Source organism: Convolutriloba macropyga, chromosome 13 (genome assembly GCF_964194025.1).
Source record: "Convolutriloba macropyga chromosome 13, txConMacr16.3, whole genome shotgun sequence".
Classification (NCBI taxonomy): Eukaryota; Metazoa; Xenacoelomorpha; order Acoela; family Convolutidae; genus Convolutriloba; species Convolutriloba macropyga.
Window position 1 is genome coordinate 17,887,399 of NC_134480.1, and position 18,809 is coordinate 17,906,207.

At 34.9% G+C, this 18,809-nt stretch overlaps 1 protein-coding gene across 1 annotated transcript in view; it reads left to right on the plus strand.

Annotated features, from left to right (window-relative positions):
* LOC142351644 (protein-glutamine gamma-glutamyltransferase K-like) overlaps positions 1–18,809 on the plus strand; it is a 45,151-nt gene that overhangs the window by 6,068 nt on the left and 20,274 nt on the right. Inside the window, exons 5-11 of the mRNA XM_075403783.1 lie at positions 666–923; positions 1,429–1,547; positions 2,037–2,325; positions 3,930–4,065; positions 10,166–10,269; positions 13,068–13,189; positions 17,444–17,561. Of these exons, the coding sequence (XP_075259898.1) occupies positions 666–923; positions 1,429–1,547; positions 2,037–2,325; positions 3,930–4,065; positions 10,166–10,269; positions 13,068–13,189; positions 17,444–17,561 (1,146 nt within the window). The remainder of the gene's footprint in view (positions 1–665; positions 924–1,428; positions 1,548–2,036; positions 2,326–3,929; positions 4,066–10,165; positions 10,270–13,067; positions 13,190–17,443; positions 17,562–18,809) is intronic.

An 18,809-nucleotide genomic window follows, 5' to 3' on the forward strand; every position in this document is an offset into this window, starting at 1 on the left:
AAAGTCTCAAGAAAAATGGGTGTCATCTGTTCTCTTCGACCTACTAGTAGATGCTATTTAGTGAAACAACGTAAAAAATCTGAGGGCTATAACGCTTTGCATCAAAGTAACATGTTTTTCCTTGAGTAACGTAGGCGAGATGGCACTGGTAGTTTCTGAGATCTAACAAGGCGATTGCCTATCTCGTAAGGTTCTTGCAAGTTTGTTCTGATTGGTTAGTTTGTTCTCAACTCTCATTGGTTCGTTTGTGCGAATTATTTTCCCTATTAAATGCATTAAAACTAGTGAAAGTTACACGTATTTAGGTGTCGAATATCCATTTATTTATTTGAAAATCGGATTTGTTAAGTTTAATTTTAACACAATTTTTAAGTTTAATCAACACAATTTTTATTGCCTTAGTACAAATTTGTTAAGTTTAATTTCGGTACAATGTTTAAAAAAATGCATCTTCAGTTAAAGTTTTACCGTTAAATTATATGCCAAAAATTGTGGCTGTGGTTAACATTAATTAAATAATAATATTTCAATTATACAATAATTATTTTAATAGCTTGAATTGAATTATCTTGAGTTAATTTCCTTAATCAGCTTGCCGTTATAACTTAATTAACCAAAAATAACTTAAGTTTAATGTATATGTCAAGTGTTCCTGATTGTTCTAGCTCCAATCGGAGGTCCAACAGGAACCACGATCCAGTTGAACACCACCACCGACACCTTTGACGAGGATCTGAGAAGGTGGCAATACCGAATCTCAGAACAGAAGGATTCCTATGTCATGTTAGAGGTATTCGCACCATACAATGCCATAGTGTGTCCTTGGAAAGTGACTGCAGTGCTTAAGAAGAAAGATGGAGAGCAAATTGATTCACACACTTGTAAAGAGAAGCTGTACATGCTCTTTAACCCATGGAATAAGAGTGAGTTTTTTAAAATTATTAAAAATTAATTAATTACTATTAAGTAACAGCGGAGAGCATATTTTGTATCAATCGAGCTAATGTAGCAGAAATATAGGTTAAGTGACTCTGTTTGAAGTCACTGAGAACTTCTGGCGCGTTTATCCAGATCCACGAAATGTTCGAGATATAAAACCAGAAATATTAAGAGTTTTCCAGTGTCACATATTCCTGCCTGAAACACGCAATCTGAAAGTTTGAGGAAATTTTCTGGAAGTCAACAGCTGACTGTATATATAAGAACTTTCGCAATTTTTCTGACAAGGCAGATTTTTCATATTTTATGTACCAATGTACCAATGTGCATTTTTGTTCAGTATAAAAAACAGCTTACTACCCCCCCACCCCCAGTCGAGGTATTCAAGTAAACATTACTTGTAAGAAGTGGGTTAATAAAAATTTCTGGGGGCATAGACACGTAAAACGCAAAACTATGGATAGTTTACGAATTTGATGTATTGTGTAGATGATGACGTGTACATTTCGAATGATAAGGAGAGAGAAGAGTATGTGATGAACGAAGATGGAAGGATATACACAGGAAGTGCCTACTGGCCATATGCTAAGCCATGGGAATTCGGACAGGTCAGAAAGATAACTTACATTAAAATTTTTTCAAGATAAAATATCTGCAGAAATCGAAATTTTATACTATAGATAATTTATACGCCAATGCCTCGGTGCCACCAGTGCCTTGTTACAATTAAAATAGGAGTAACTATATGGTCATTAGATGATCGATCAATTAATTTTTTTCGGTGGCATTAACTCAGGGCATAACCATTGAAACCTTTTGGGAACAAGCCTGGTGTTTTGTATGGTCCTTGTATGACTACTGAGAAATTATACAAATCATATATGACCTAGCATGATAGCTAAGGATCATATATAATCACGTATGAAATCAAGGAAAGTTGTATGATGGGTGACCCGTTACTAAATTAATGAGATTTGTGACGTAGCAATAGAAACGCCAAAATATCCGAGGGTTCGAATTTGACTGAAGTTGAGAATTAAGTTAGATTCCAAGAGAAATTGCAGTTCTTCAGTTTAAAATTTTTCTTGACACTTCAGTTTGAGTCGCCAGTTCTGGAAGTTTCTATGGACCTTCTGGACAAAGCCCAGCTGAGTGGTCCGAACAGAAGTTATCCAGTGTACGTGAGTCGTGCCATCACAGCTCTCGTCAACTCCTCAGACGATGATGACGGAGTCCTCATTGGCAACTGGTCCGGAGACTACTCTGGAGGGGTATCGCCCTCGTCCTGGACGGGATCTGTGGAAATCTTTGAGAACTATTTAAACAACGGGGAAAAGCCGGTCGCATATGGGCAGTGCTGGGTGTTCTCTGGCATCGTTACTTCCAGTAAGAGTTCACAATATTTTTGTAACCAGCAAAATACTATTGGTTCTCCTAAATTTTGGATCTAATCTTAATGGATTTGGGAAATTTTAATGTCTTTGGGTCTATTATATATATTATATCCCCCCGCTGAATGGTCATACAAGGCATACCCCCCCCCCCCACCGGGTTCAGGTGTGAGTGGGTTTAAGCGAAAAATTTTGTATAAGAAATGCGTTGAATGTGGTGAAATGATGTAAGGAATATGCTGAATGAGTTGAAAAATTAGTTTTAGGCGCTGTGCTGAATAAAAACACTTCCAGCAATTGTCAGATCATTTCATATAATAATTCAGCACATTTTTCAGTACATCTCTTGCATAATTTAAGCACTACCTAAATTCCCGATTTCAGTGCTTTCAGCAGATTCCTTACATAGTTTCAGCACATTTCTTTTAAAACGGCAGCTCGTTTTTGAACACAATTTTAAACAAATTTAACCGTATAAAAATTCAGTACAATTTTTACATAATTTCAGTACTTCAGAAAAAGAATAGTTTTAGCGGTTTCACCATTTTTCTTGCATGAAATTTGTACGTGCAATATATATATATATATATATATATATATATATATATATATATATATATATATATATCTGTGCTATGTACGTTCAAAGAACACTGTAATTTAAATATTGTTTTAGGAGCTTTGTTTTAATTCCTTTTGAACATGGTAATTTGTTGATTCATATCAAGTCTCACGTGTTGCTAAAGCGAAATGGCTATAGTTCAACTAGTAGTTATAGCCAATTCCTGCTTTTTTAGAACTCTAGCGGTCAGCGGATACAAATATTGCAAGAATCTTGCTAGATGATTAAAAACTTGCAAGATTCTTGCAAGAATGCTACAGGATGTCTATCTAGGCAAAAAACTAAATCAGTGTACTAATGATTTAGAAAACAACTTTCAAACAAATTATTGTTTAACAGAGAAATTACAAAACAGATCGATTGAAAAATTCTCAGCCCGGTTACAAATCGTGCAAGAGTCTTGCAAAAATCTTGCAAGTCTCTAATTTCTGGAAAATTTTTTTGAGTTCTTTTGGTAGCTACAACTAACTGAAAACCTTGAAGTATGCATTGACTGTTAAAAGAACTTCAATAAGCAGAACTGACACTAATTTTCTCCTAAATACTTTTTGAATATGCATTCTTGCAAGTTTCTTGCAAGATTTCGAATTGAAATACTTTTCCGACATACCAAAAGAAAGGAGGCGATTTTAACTTTACCCGCTCAATTCAAAGGTAATTATCAAAAAGGTGGTTTTCAAAGAGGTTAAACTCGCCTGTTTGGTAAAAGGTATGTTGTGTATACCATAAAGTATATTGGCCATTTGACCGGACAGAGCCTTGGCTCTACTAATGCCACAATTGTTTTGGCCACAATTGGCCTAATTGACCAACAGGGGTTTAGCCAAAGACTCAAAAATAAGAATTTAAGCCAACAACCCGACCGCACGCGCGAATCCAATTTTCGGCCAATTAAGCAGCGTCGGCTAAATTTCTCAGTCTCTCTTTTTCAACTTAACCCCTGTCGGCTCATAATCCTAGCACCTATTGTTTTCTAGTAATGCGTGCGTTGGGCATTCCGTGCAGAAGTGTTACCAACTTTGACTCTGCTCATGACACAGACGGGAACATGACCAAGGATGTTATCTATGACGAAAATATGGAGAGAACTGACTATCATAACGACTCCATCTGGTAAACATTTTTTTAACCATCTAGAAGTTCAATTTAAATCAACTTCGTTATCAAAATTTTGGTAAATCAGATGTAGAAACAATTCGTTAGGGGGCACTTAGAGTTTTCTAAAGAGTTTTAATGATTTTTGAGACAGCCCTTCGAGGTTTTTGGGTAAATTTTTGTAAGAAATGCGGTGAATGCGGTGAATTTTTGTAAGAAATGCGGTGAAAGTGGTGAATGCGGTGAAAAAAATAATTCACCACATTTCACCGCATTTCTTACAAAAATTCACCGCATTTGTTTTCCAACGTTTATTCAATCTGATTTAAATTCACAAGAAATGTCAAAGAAGTAAGAGACAGTTGACGCAGTGGAATATTCAGTTGAAGGCATGCAGGAGGTCAGAGGTTCGAACCAGTGTAGGGACGATACGGTTTTGTAAGATTACTGAGAACGCAGAGAAAAAATTTATTCAACGCATGCACCGCACAAAGATGTAAGAAATACGCGGTGAAAACTTTTTTTTCACCGCATCTCTTACAAAAATTTACCGCAAACCTCGACCCGGGTTTGATGTTATTAACCTTACATACGATTGACTTTCTCTGAAATATTACAACGGAGTGTTATCTATCTTCTCTCTCCGATTGCCGTCCGATTGTATTGTATCTGGTAAATGTACAAGCATATTCTCCTAATAGGAATCTTATCCAAATTTCTTTGGCACCCTCCCCTTACTCGTCCCCATTTGTTCCAACCCACTTGGGGGGGAGGAACTATATACTTAAATGGGTTTTTTTGTTCAGAAATTTTTGGCCGATCGATATATTCATCGTAGAGAAACTGATATCATTAGATAGCTCGTCCAGCGTAGAATATGGAATTAAAAATTTTTTTTATTATCGTTTTTCACAGGGAGTTTTATAGGTTTAAATTTATGAGAATAGTACAGAAAATTTCCTTGTTTTTATTTACAGTTCCGTAATGTTTGGCCAAAATTTTGTCAATTTTACTATAACTTTTAAAAAATCTTTAATAACAATGATATTGGTTTATTGGTTAAGGATAGAGAAGGCTCGCCCATTTGTTTTAGCCAAGTTTTTTGATTAAAAATTTTACTAAATTGTTCAAATTTGAGACATTTTTAAAGGAAAAAGGCTCCAAAGTTGCTTGTGTTTCGTACTTCGTTAAAACTAGTAGGAAATAGAGATCAAACATCTGCTGCCACGATCTTCGAAAACACCACAAAAAGCTATACAATCGCTTCATATAGTTTTCGGAAATTAAAATTTTGACAGTTTTCGAAAAAAAATTAATAATAATACTTAAAGTATGATTTATTTGTGATTTTTTTAAATCATTCATTTGCTATTTGATCTATTTTGCAAACATATAGGATAAATATTTGTTTTTGTAGCAATAACTATTCGAATTATACTTGGGCGCGGTATTTTTAAAAATTTTTGCAGTTTTCTTTGTTCATTAAGTCCAAAAACTATTTCAAATCAGGGCCCAACCAATAACAGATCCTAAATAAACAAAATAAAGCCATATGAACCTATAACTATCTTCAGAGAAAAGCTCATTACTGTTTTACGCCTTTGACAATGTATTTTATTAATTTTTAATTGATTTCTTTTTGTTTTGGAGTTTTGTATACATTTTTCATTATTTTTGCAGACTGTTGAATACGATCTTTTAGTTGAAGATTCAATTACGTTAGTAAAAAGCTAATGATGAACTTATAAAATGCTTTCAGTTGTTATCTAGTGCTTCAGTTGTTTTCTAATATTGGCAAAAAACTAAAATTTGTCATTTTTAAATCTTATTTCTGTCCGTATGTAATTTGGTCTCATTTTTTTCAGGGAACAATTTATGCCAAGTGAAGAAAAAAAATACATTTTAGGGTGGTCGTTTATTTCAAGTAATGTTTTATTGGCTTTCTAACTGCGAAATTTCATAAAAGGTTTCTGAGCTTTTGCATTTTTTTCTGAATTTCAGACAGTTATTTTTTCCCTTTCCAACTAATCAGATTAGGTAAAGATCCACCTGGCATTGGAAGATTGCGCAAAATAAACATTTTTAATGACTTCCATTAATTGCTATAGTTTTAACGATTGTGAAGCCGTTCTCTCACAAACCTTACTAGAATTTTGTTTTGATTTTGCCTCTAAGTGTCGTTTTTACTTGTCGTTCGGCATTTCTACGATAAGCAAAGGCCTTAATCACTTCCACAATTGTTTACCTCAGTCATTCTCATGATTTCAATTTATAGGAAACGGTTTCAAAAACTTTCAATTATTTCTATAAGAAGTTTTTTTTTGTTATTCCCATTTTTGTTCTCTTTGTCGTCAAAAACTAACTAAGTTTTCTTGTTGACGGAGCTCGTCAGTCATTTTTTTGTTGCTCTTAACAAAATTTTAGCTGTTGATTATGTTTTTACAGATGCATAGGAAGCTTAGAAATGCAATTTCATAATAATTTCGTGATTTTTCGACACTGGTCATTTTTTATCGTTCTTTTTGTTGTCTTCCCTACGAAAAGTTTTTACCTAGAGAGGACCTAGTTAAAATCCAAAAAAAAACACAAATCACTTAACTGCTTTTGTCAGATTAAAACTTTATTGGTTTTTAATGTAATATAGATATTATGGCTTCAACAATGTGGCTTCATTAAATTGTTTGTGAAATTTTGAGTTCTGTTAATATTTGCTGTTTTTTGTCGTACTATGATTCCTGAGCAGTTGGAAATTGATCTCCTCTTGGTTTAAGTTTAAAGCTTCTGGTTTGCTTGAATTTTTGATAATATGTATATTAAAAAATTCAGTGGATTTTTGAGCTTTGTCACTTTTATTTTATTTCTTTCAATTTTGTAGATTGATCTCTCTAACGACAGGTTGCATCCTCTCTCCGGTAAGCCAAGATCTAATCTTGATTGTAGTTTGCTTTAATCCAATGGTTTCTTGGCTATGGAACTATGCATTTTTATAGGAAAAGTGTGATTTGGGATATTTGCTCATTCTGAGTTTTTTGCTTCCTTTCCACGTTATCACACTAATGGGTTGACCCCATTGGCGTTGAAAGAATGCAAAATTAACGCGAATTAAAATTCTTCCTGATTAGTGTGTGGTTTCAACGTTTGCTGCACCGCGTTCTTATTACATTCAATTGCCTTTTGTTTCGCTTGTGCTGTTTTTTTACAGTTGTCTGGCATATTACGGCCTTTGTGGGCTTGTCACTGAGTTGTGTTGTTGAAAAGTCTTATATCTTATCCAATAAACATCCAATGAAATATAGGTTGATTTGTTTAGATCGGGTTTTATCGGAATCCTTTTTCATTTTTTTAAATTTAGTTATCGTGTTTTGATCGTAATTAATGTTTGCTACTATTTGTTTTTTTTGCGTGTCTTGTCCAGTGCTCTCATTGATGGAAAGTCCCATCGGCTCTCTCTCATCGAGCTTTGATTTTCAATTAGTTTTTTGTGGCATGATATGTAATTTTTTTGCACTATTTCTTTCTCTTTCTCATTTGGTAAACTATTAAATCAAAACCAAGCCTCCTTGTTATGTTCAAACATTTGAAACTAAACTTTCCGATTCTGTAGTTTTTAATAATAGCATTAATCGTTGCTTGATAGAATTACCAACGCAGCTTGATGAAATTACCAACGCAGCTTGATAATGCTTAGCCCTAAAGGGAAAATTTATCTTTATAAATTTTAATTCTATTTGGATGCACAAATTTTTTCATCAAGTTACACATTTGAGGAAGAATATTGTTTCCAGTTTAAGAATATTTTATGATCATCATCAAGAATTTCATGTTACAACTTGTGTTAACCAAGATTGAGTTTATCATATGACCTCGTTCTGAGCGCACACTCTGCTATGGTGCGTTCAAAACATACACAGCTGATGAATTTTTTAAAGCGCAGTACTTACGGTCGAGTCAAATTATGCAATTGCTGTAGAACGCCTATTAATTTTCAATTAAATTAGTCATTAGCATTGAAATTCCGAGGCCCGAAGAACTGAACCCTAAATTTTAACTGGCTTTGTTGTAGACATGAATGAATTTAACCGCGGAACTAATAATTGCTATGATAAGAAGTAAACCAATGTTTCTCTGCAACCCCAATTAAAAAAAAACTTGGAAAATTGTCCTTCATTTCAGTAGGTCTTCGATTAGAAAATGAGTAATTTAATTTGATGTTTTTTGGACAAACTGTTTTTTATAATTGTCGCATGTAACTGCTATTGTTTGAAAAATATTATTGCCCGGGTTGCTCATCGTACAAAAATTTCGGTAATCATACAAGGTCATATGTGATCTCCGTTCCGTTGATCACACAGGGCCATATAAGATCCCCGGTATTCATACAAGGTCATATGTGATCCCCAGTAATCATATAATGTCATATGTGATCCCCGGTAATCATACAAGGTCATATATGATCCCCGGTAATCGTAAAAGGTCATATATGATCCCTGGAAATCATACAAACTCATATATGATCCCCGCTGATCATATAAGCTCATATATGATGCCCAGTAATCATACAAGGTCATATATGATCCCCAACTAATCATACAAGGTCATACGTGATCCCCAGTATTCATATAGGGTCATATATGGTCCCCTGTAATAGTGCAAGGTCGTATATGATCTCCGATAATCAAGTATGGCCAAATATGAACCTCAGTAATCATACAAGTTCATATAAGATCCCGGGTAATCGTACAAGTTGATATAGGATCAACTAATCATATAAGGTCATATATCACCAGTAATCATATAAGGTCGAATATGATCACCGGTAATCATAAAAGGTCATATATGATCGCCAATAATCATATATGATCAAAGATGATCCCAGCTAATCATACAAGGTCATTTATGAGCCTTGGTAATCAAACAAGGTCATATATGATCCCCCGTAATCAAACAAGTTCTTTAACGATCCCCGTCATCATACAAGGTCAAATATGATTCCCGGTAATCATACAGTTTTATATATGATCCCCGGTAATCATACAGGATCTTATGTGATCTCCGGTAATTATACAAGGACATATATGATCCCCTGGTAATCATAGAAGGTCATATATGATCACCGGTAATCATACAAGGTAACATTTGATATCCGTTAATCATACAAGATCAAATATGATCCCCTGTAATCATATAAGGTCATATATGATCCCCGGTAATCGTAAAAGGTCATATATGATCCCCGCTAATCATACAAAATCATATATGATCTCTGTTAATCATACAAGGTCATATAAGATCCCCGGTATTCATACAAGGTCATATGTGATCCCCAGTAATCATATAATGTCATATGTGATCCCCGGTAATCATACAAGGTCATATATGATCCCGGTAATCATACAAGATCATATGTGATCTCCGTTGATCATACAGGGCCATATAAGATCCCCGGTATTCATAAAAGGTCATATGTGATCCCCAGTAATCATATAAGGTCATATATGATCCCCGGTAATCGTAAAAGGTCATATATGATCCCCGCTAATCATACAAAATCATATATGATCTCTGTTAATCATACAAGGTCATATATGATCTCCGTTAATCATAGAAGGTCATATATGATCACCGGTAATCATACAAGATCATATATGATCCCCGGTAATCGTACACGGTTATATATGATCCCCGGTAATCATACAAGTTCATATGTGATCCCCAGTATTCATATAAGGTCATATGCGAGCCCCGGTAATCATACAAGGTAATATATGATCCCCGGTAATCATACAAGATCATATGTGATCTCCGTTGATCATACAAGGTCATATATGGTCTCCGTTAATCATGCAAGGCTATATAAGATCCCCAGTAATCATGCAAGGTCATATGTGATCCCCAGTAATCATATAAGGTCATATGTGGTCCCCGGTCATCATACAAGATCTTATACGATCTCCGTTAATCATACATGGTCAATAATATGCCCGGTAATCAAAGAGGGTCATTTTACAAGGGCTATTCAATTTTTTAAAAGATGCTTAAATGGTCGCAATTGTTACCCCCCATTTCGACTGAAGTGATATCAGCTCAAACTATGGTAGTTAGTTATCTTCTTGTACAGGAACTTTCACGTTTGGAACGAAGTTTGGATGAAGCGACGGGACTTGGATCCCGGATACAACGGATGGCAGATCATAGATGGCACTCCACAAGAAGTCAGCGGAGGTATAATAATCAATACTATTCAATCCGAAACCAGCACTGAAACAGAAATCAGTACTGAATCATAGAAGATTTTAGCCCGCATTTAGGGGTATTCATATTATGATCATGCCAAAATATACTCTGAAAAGATTATTTTAATATTTTCCATTATTTGCGCCATTAAAGGCATATGCCATACCTTTACATGATGATTTACTTTGTAATGATACGTGCTCTGTCACTGAGATTTCATAACGTACTTACGAGGGGGTGAGGGACAAATACGGAGAAAATCCTCCTATTTATTCAGACTAAAAATTTTAACTCTAATTTTTATCTGCATTTTATTATAAGTGCAAATCATAATAAAAATACAGTCTGCATTTACTATTACCAAAAGAAAGAAAAAACAAACAAATTAGGCAAGTGTACTACCCAGACTGAGGTCCAGACCCAAATTATGCTATGATCAAACCCACTCGAACGCACACCCATGTGTTCCCAGACCGAAGTTAAAGAGTCTGGACAGCAGTTCGTGTGCAATCTATTCTGGACCATGATCTAGGTTCGGTCTGATCAGAGGTCACTTTGGTCGGGAAGGTCTAATCAGAGGCCGTTTCGTGCTCACTGTAGTCTGATCTGAGGATGTTTTGGGCGAAATTGAGTCTGAACAGAGGCCGCTGTGATCGCGGTAGGGATGAAGTAGCTGATGTAGTGTCAGGAAAATCTTAAGTCAATTTCAAAAACTGACTTTGAGTTTTTTCCAGTATGTTATGGTATATTTCTTCCTTTCTCACCCAGGCTGGGGACCGGCCATGGCGGAGTTATAAACAACACAACTAGAGGAGAAATGAGTAGAGCACTACCAAAACAACAAGACCCAAACTCTATCTCCAAACAAATCTAAACAACAAAGCTGCAAATTTTATACAAACAAACAACTGTAGGCATACAATTTTGTACGAAACTGTACACACCACACCAAACACGCACACACAGCACACAGAGACATACCACGCACACACACCACACACATACACACACCACACACAATCACACAGCATATATACACACCAAACACACAAAAACAAACACAAACTCCATAAAAACACAACACAAACACCACACACATAATCACACACCACTAATGCACCACGAAATATAAATACACACCACAAATACACACACACAAACATCTTAGCACACTTACACACACCCACCACACACATTATCATACAACATGCATACATAATATTACTAAAAATACCACACCCGCACACCACACAGACAAACATCACACACACACACACATACACACCACGCCAACAACACAAATACTTGCGCAAACGCACCACAAGCAGACACATATCACACAAACAAACACACAAACACACATCACATAACCATGCACACACACACTCTCTCACACACACACTCACACACACACTCACACACAACACAGACACACCACCCATAACCACATCCTTACGTGCGCAAGACAAACAAACTAACCAAACACACACACACACACACACAAACAGACACACAAATACACACACACATACACACACGCACACACACAACACACACACACACACACACACACACACATATATATATATGCCACAAGAAAAAGGGATTCAAGAGCCCAATGACAAAAACGTTTTTTCTTTGTAAATAACTTTGCAGAGTAGGTTTGATAAAAAATAAAGTTCGTAGAATGAGCAATCATGATCTTCTGATAATTTTATACTCCCCTATGCTAAGTATTATAAAATTTTTAGCATCGTAGAAGGACAGGTGAAATTTAGTTTACATTTTATTTGACTAAGATTTAACAATAAAAAACCTGACAGTTTATCTAATTGCTTTTAAGTTTTACCAAGTTGGTTTTGAAGAGCTCAAATCTTAACGATAAGGAGTGAAAAATTTGTAACGCCACTTTATGCTTATGATTTTTACCATTTTTGAAACTATTTTGACAACAAGAAGATTTTTGAAATCATGAAGGTAGAAGAATTTCTGAGTTAGAAACAAATTTGGAAAAAAGACTTGAATGTTGTCTGTATTTCCCAACTTTGTAGCAAAAGAAATCTGTTTGGTTGCGCAAAACAGCAATAAAAGCAAAGAAAAAATGAGAAAAGGTGAACTTTTTTAGAATCAGTTTGGGTTGAGTCTGATAAACGGTCACTTTGGTCACTTTAGTGTGATTATAGTCTGGTTACAGTCTGGACAATAATCTGAATTTGAGTCTAATCATAGGCGCACTATAGTCTGGACCAAGTTCTGGTTTCGATCTGATCAGAGGTCGGTTTGGTCTCGAAAGTCTGATCAGAGGTCAATTATGTCTAGAAAGTCTGGTCAGAGGCCAATTTGGTCTGGTAGTCATATACAGACAATTTTTGCCAAGAGCAGTTTTGCGTGAGTCAAACCAAAAATTTTCATTTTTAGGACTTTTTCTTTTAAAAAAATAAAAGTTATGTAGTAAATCTGTGCCCTACTTATGTCGAACAATTCTTTGGAGTATTACAAGGATCATACAAGACTTCTTGCAAATCAAAATTATTGAACTCTAAGATTATTGCATATCTCAGCTTGAACCAGGTTTAAATTCTGATTCTCTACTGGAGATTACTGGAGAACGAATACAGGAGATTAAATATGACTGTGTAGAACTCTGACGAATGATATATGTCCTTGTATGAGTTCCGCGAAATTTTTCTGATTTTCACCTTAGGAATTTGCATGTTTGTTTTTATTGTTTTTATTTTAAGAACAACGAAAAGAGACTGTATTTAAGTCTCACTCTATTTGTGTAGATGCGTACCAACTGGGCCCGTGTCCTCAGGCCTGTGTCTTAGATGGGAATGTCCACATGCCATACGACGCTAAATTTGTTTTCGCAGAAGTCAATTCCGACATCGTTCATTGGCAATGGAAGGTATGGTTATACTGACTGGCACAAACAAGCAATCCCTGGTGGAAAACTATAAGAATTACCATGAAATACGGGAGGAAACTATTTTTTTCACCAGAAAGCTCGCAAACATTTTTGAAATCAGCACGGTAAAAATTTAATTAAGGTGAAATGCTTTTAGAATTGCAAAAATGTATCAAAAAATAATTATCGTGAATTGTGCGTTTGGAAAAAGGCATTTTATTGGCTACAATGTATCGAGCTGGGAAGTGACTATAGCACCCAAAACTCAAAATTCTCGAATAAGAGTGGGGTGGGGGGTCTACTTTATGCGAGTGTTGTTTTATATCCAAAAGGATGCTCCGGTCACTGTTTCAAAAGTTCACTTACGGATAATTGGATTAAAAACCAATGAAAGCAATATACCAGCAACCGGTAATATTCGGTCAAAAAAGATAATTGAGCAACATCAACAATCAGGAATTTAACATTCTATCAGTACCAATGCCTCGCACTTAATTCTTTTCCTTCAGTTACTTTGACTAACTCTTCTTCCACCTATTACAATTTACCATCACTTAGAGTGCGTTTATGCATTAGAGTAAAAAAGGGAGCTGGAGTTATTATGGTTCTTTTTGGTTGAAAGCATCTGGCTAGTTAATTGCATTTCCCGGCCTGATACCACATTTGGCACTAACTATTGTTTGAAAGAATAAATGAATACATGCAATATCATGCTGGACATCCCGCGCCGAGGAAAAATCAGAAAAAATATGTAAGATAAGCGGTGAAAAGTAGTGAATTGTACGCCAGTCTCAGTAAGACAAGAAACACCGCCGTACTACTGCAACAAGAATTAATGCAGTTAGCGTTTTAATCTGCTAACTATTTCACTATTTGTTTTGTGACTTCAATGTCTCGATTTTTCATATATTTTTTTTCTAATTTTTGGTTATTTTTTTCGTAACTTTGGTTCCTTTTGAAATGTTATCACATTATCCTAATACTGTTATTTTTTATCGGAATAAAGAGAAGAGGTTCTATGAATCATAGATAAAGTTTTCAGAGAAAAAGTTATGGTTGAAATGGCTTCCACACTTTCTCTCACTTTTCTACTGAATTTTTTGTTTTTGCCTGTGTTGGTTGTTGTTTTATTATACATAAAAGACTTATTGTGATGTCCTATTGATAACTCGTAAATGGCCAATAATCTTGCTTTTCCATCAAAGTTTATTGTAATTATTTGTTGACTTCGGTTTTAAGCTATTGAATTTAATGGCTGTTAAGTCTTTGAATAGAATTTTTCGAATTTTTCTTGGAACATTAACCATAAGCTTATTTTTGTGATTTGTGAGCCAGTCTCCGTAATAACAGGAAACAGTGTTTTTCGTTCGCAACCATAATTATTCTGGTTAGCGGTCTTATCTTCTAACTATTGTTTTTATGACTTCGAAGCCACAATTTTTCATAGTTTTTTGTAAATTTTTTGGTTAATTTTTTAAAATAATTTTTTGTTTCCCTGTTTTTGTTGTCTTTTTGGTTTTGCCTGTACTTGTTTCTGTTTTCATTGTCATGAGACTTATTGTTATGACTTTGTGATGACTTAAAATTGAAAAACATTTTTAACTACGCATCGAGGCATAACTTATCGTTTTACAATGATTTCCGTTAAAAAACTTGATTTTAATGGCGTTGATACTATGGGTTTTCTCAAAAATTTCGTGGTTTTAATATATTTATTCATATTTAATGATTTTCTGAAGTCAAATTGTTAAAAAAAGAATAAAAACCATTGTTGTTTAAAAAATTAATTGAAAATAAAGAAAAGTTTTTTAAACTGAAAAATACATTTTTTTATGGCTTCGACACATTACTTGCTTTACTGTTTTTCGATTTGCTAATTTTGCCTGATTTCTTTGTTCCTAATGCAGCCTTTAAATGCTGACCGGTCTCGTTAGCTCCTAATTGAGGAATGAATGAATCTTGCTACTCAAAACAGTCAATTTAGAGCGAATAGTTTTAAAGTTTATATTATTATTTGTTTTCAAATAATTTTTAACTTCCAATTTCTTGTTCTTCTCGTCAACTTGTAGCCTAATCTCATCATTGAAGTGTCCAGTTTTATTCTTTGTAATGCAAAAAATTGACGTTTCTATTGATATTAAGTCGTAACTGATGCTTTGTTTGTTGAAAAATATTTGTTTTCATAAACAATATGCATTTTGTGAGCATTATTTGTGCTTCTTTTTCTCTTCTTTTAGCAATTTTGCTTAATAAGATATCCCAATGATTTTCAAAGGGCGCCCAGGTGAAGATATTCGAATTTTCAGTATATTTTAACTGAGAAAGTTTAAATAACATTTGAAATAAAAAACATAATATTTAGGTGATAGCTAATGATATTAATTACTTAATTAGTTTGTGGTTTCAAAAATTGTTTAGATTTTTTAGTTTTTCTGCACCTTTAGTTAGTATCTATGGTTTACTTGAATCAAAGACTGATTTTATTGGTTTTCTAATGACGTTTTGGTAATTTTATCTAGTGAATCTACTGGTTTTTAAGACGTTTGAAGTTATTTGGTTTTAAAAAACTGATCTGTTTTTGAGGTTCGCCTGATTTTTTCTTTTTTGGTCAATTTGCTGCCTAGACTTTTTAAATAAAGGCCGCATATGCTTTTTAATTAGTAAAAAAGTAATTTTTGTTGGGTTTTTCTCTCGTGAGCGCTCTAATGAGGCATGGCATAATATGACTCAATTAGTAGTTTGGGTGCATAGCGATTTTTTTCGAAACTCAAACATCAAGTTTTGATTATCACTTCATTTGGTTGACAATGAAGTCAAATATGTAGATAAACTTGAATCGGAACATCATGTGCAAACGTACATTAACGAGCTCCTTGTTTTAACTAACTCTTCCTCCACCTATTACAATTTACTATCACTTAGAGTGTTTTTATGCGTTAGAATAAAAAGGGAGCTAGAGTTTCTGGTTGAAAACTTCTGGCTAGTTAATTGCTTTCCCCCGCTTGATACTACGTTTGTTTTCTTCGCTGGGGTCTATCAAGCTAATGTTTAACATTTTAAAAATTAAAAATTCCTTCAATCCTGGTAAAATTAAGTATATTATTGACAGGTTCTTTCTCGAACATTAGGTTTTCAGATTTAGTCCAACCAGTAATCTCAAATTGAATCAAGTTTAAGTTCTATTCTATTTAGGTAAGGTCATAGAAAAGCTGACTACAGAAAAACCTTGCACTTGTAAATAGATTTTAAAAAACAAAATCTCATTGAAAAATTCTTTCCTGTTTAAACGGTAACTCGGGGGCGGCAAGCCAACTCCTGTATAAATATTCATATCCCGGGTTGAGGAAAAATCAGAAAAATATGTAAGATAAGCTGTTAAAAGTTGTTTTTTTCACCGCAAGTTTCGTACAAATTTTTGCGGTGAAATGCGGTAAAATTATGTAATTTCATCGCCAGAGTATGCGGTGAACTTACGAAAATTCACCACATTTCACTTCGTACTACAAATTACCGGCCGTACATGTGTTTGAACTTCTCACTTCCTGCTTGTCAGCCACTCTTTCTGCCATTGCGCCCCTTCTCACTAAAGTATAGTATTTTGTTTTGAATTTAAATCAAATTCACTCTACTTTCTGTAAAACATGCGCCTTGAGCTTTTGTAAGATTTGCAATTTTTAGCAGTGAAATTATCTATTTTAGAGATGGAATGTGGTAATATTTGTGAGATCACCTTCTACTCTAGTGTAGAAATTACATAATTTCACCGTTGAAAAAAGTTTCAAAAAGATGTAAGATTATGGGGTAATTTTGGGGGGAAGGAATCTAACAATTCTTCCCTTGCTCCCTATTACCCCCTTATCGTACATCGTTTTACCCCCTAAAATAACCCCCTAATTCTACATCTTTTTGACACTTTTTTCTAAGCGGTGAGTTTGTAATTTCACCACTAAGTTAAGCGGTGAAATTATGTAATTTCAGCGCTACCAGGCGATAAAGTTTTTTTTCACCGTAACCAACGCCTGATTTATGTAATTTCATCGCATTCACTACTTATCTTACATGATTTTGCGTTGGATGGCGGCGACACCTCGACCCAGGATATTGTCAACAGTCCACATTGTTACTTGAAGAGAAAACCCACTACCCAAAAGGTTCAGGGTTTATCTTCACCGTAGATTACCGCAAACATTTCTTTATTTGTTAATGAAAAGTTACCCAGGTGAGTTTGTGAGTGTTTGAATGTATGTTGTGTAGGGTGGGGAGTATAACATTGTGAAAATTCTGAAGGATGAGGTGGGGACAGCTGTGCTTACGAAGGCAGTAGGATACAACAGCAAACACGACATCACCAACTTATACAAGAAGAAAGAAGGTAAGATAATCCGAGGTTGTCCACATTATAGGAAACTATTTTTAAAGCTATCAAGATGAATCCTAGACTTTCTTATGGCGCGGTCTCTCGGCTGAGATTTTTCAATTAAAAATTGTTTGTTTGTGCTAAAAACTACCAGATTTTATTTTTATCGATCTAAAAACATGTTATTTTAGTGATTGATTGCTCGCAAACAAAGTTTGTAGCAATTATATTAGTTCAGTGGTTTTTGTTATGCGATTTTCTGTTTGACCGATTTTTTATCTGACCCATTTGAATTTTCGTCCACAAAAACGCTATAAACAGGAAGCGCCCGGAGGGAATTAGGTGGCCGAGCATCTCTCTTAGAGCCCTACTAGTCTCTAAGTATGCATTGACCGAAGCAGTTTTTAACGACAATTTCATGGTCTAAGGGTGGTTCTTAATTTTAAAATTTTGACCCCACTGTCACCCCAACCCCCCCCCCCCCCCCCCCCCCCCACCCCACCCCCACCACCACTCCTCTCGTCCATCCTCCTCTAGCTGGCCATCCTCCACCCGCCCGTCACTCAATTCTATTCACCCCTACCCCCAATGCTAGCATCCCTAAGCCCTAGCTGGCTGCTACCCAAGCCAACGGCTCGTGGTTTGCTTGAGAGCAATTTGCCCGATGTTAGTCAGTTATGTTATGATCATTTTTAACAGTAGAAGCACGGTTTTGAAAGTTACACAAATAAAAATAAAAACTATCAGATTTGGTCTTTTGTTAATTGCTATAAGAAATCTATGCCATAGCGAAAAGTTATCAACCAAAAAACTTTTCTTATTAGCATTCTTATTGGCATATTATTTCGATTAGCATAAAATTTTTAAGGAATTTTGCTAGACATTAAACGGACAATTAAGAAACTGTGCAAATCATAGTATTTTCAAACATTGGATTTTTTGGGACACATTTGGACCATTATGGTATATTTTATGTTTGTTAAAGTTTGTAACGGCTGCTCTCCTATCAAAGTCAAGGAAAACTTTACACCGCCCAGTTCGTTTCAGCGGTTTCAAATCTGTCCGGATATTGTATCTTTGCAGTTAACTTTTGTGAACTGTATTATCCGCTATACTGTAGAATGCCGTTGCATTACTTGTTGCTCAATTACTTCTGATAACTAATTGCTCAGCTTTGCTGTATAACAAACTTGTTTCTCTCAGAATAACAAAATAATTCAAATTGAAACAATCAATTTTTGTTGAGTTTTTGTCAATAACTCT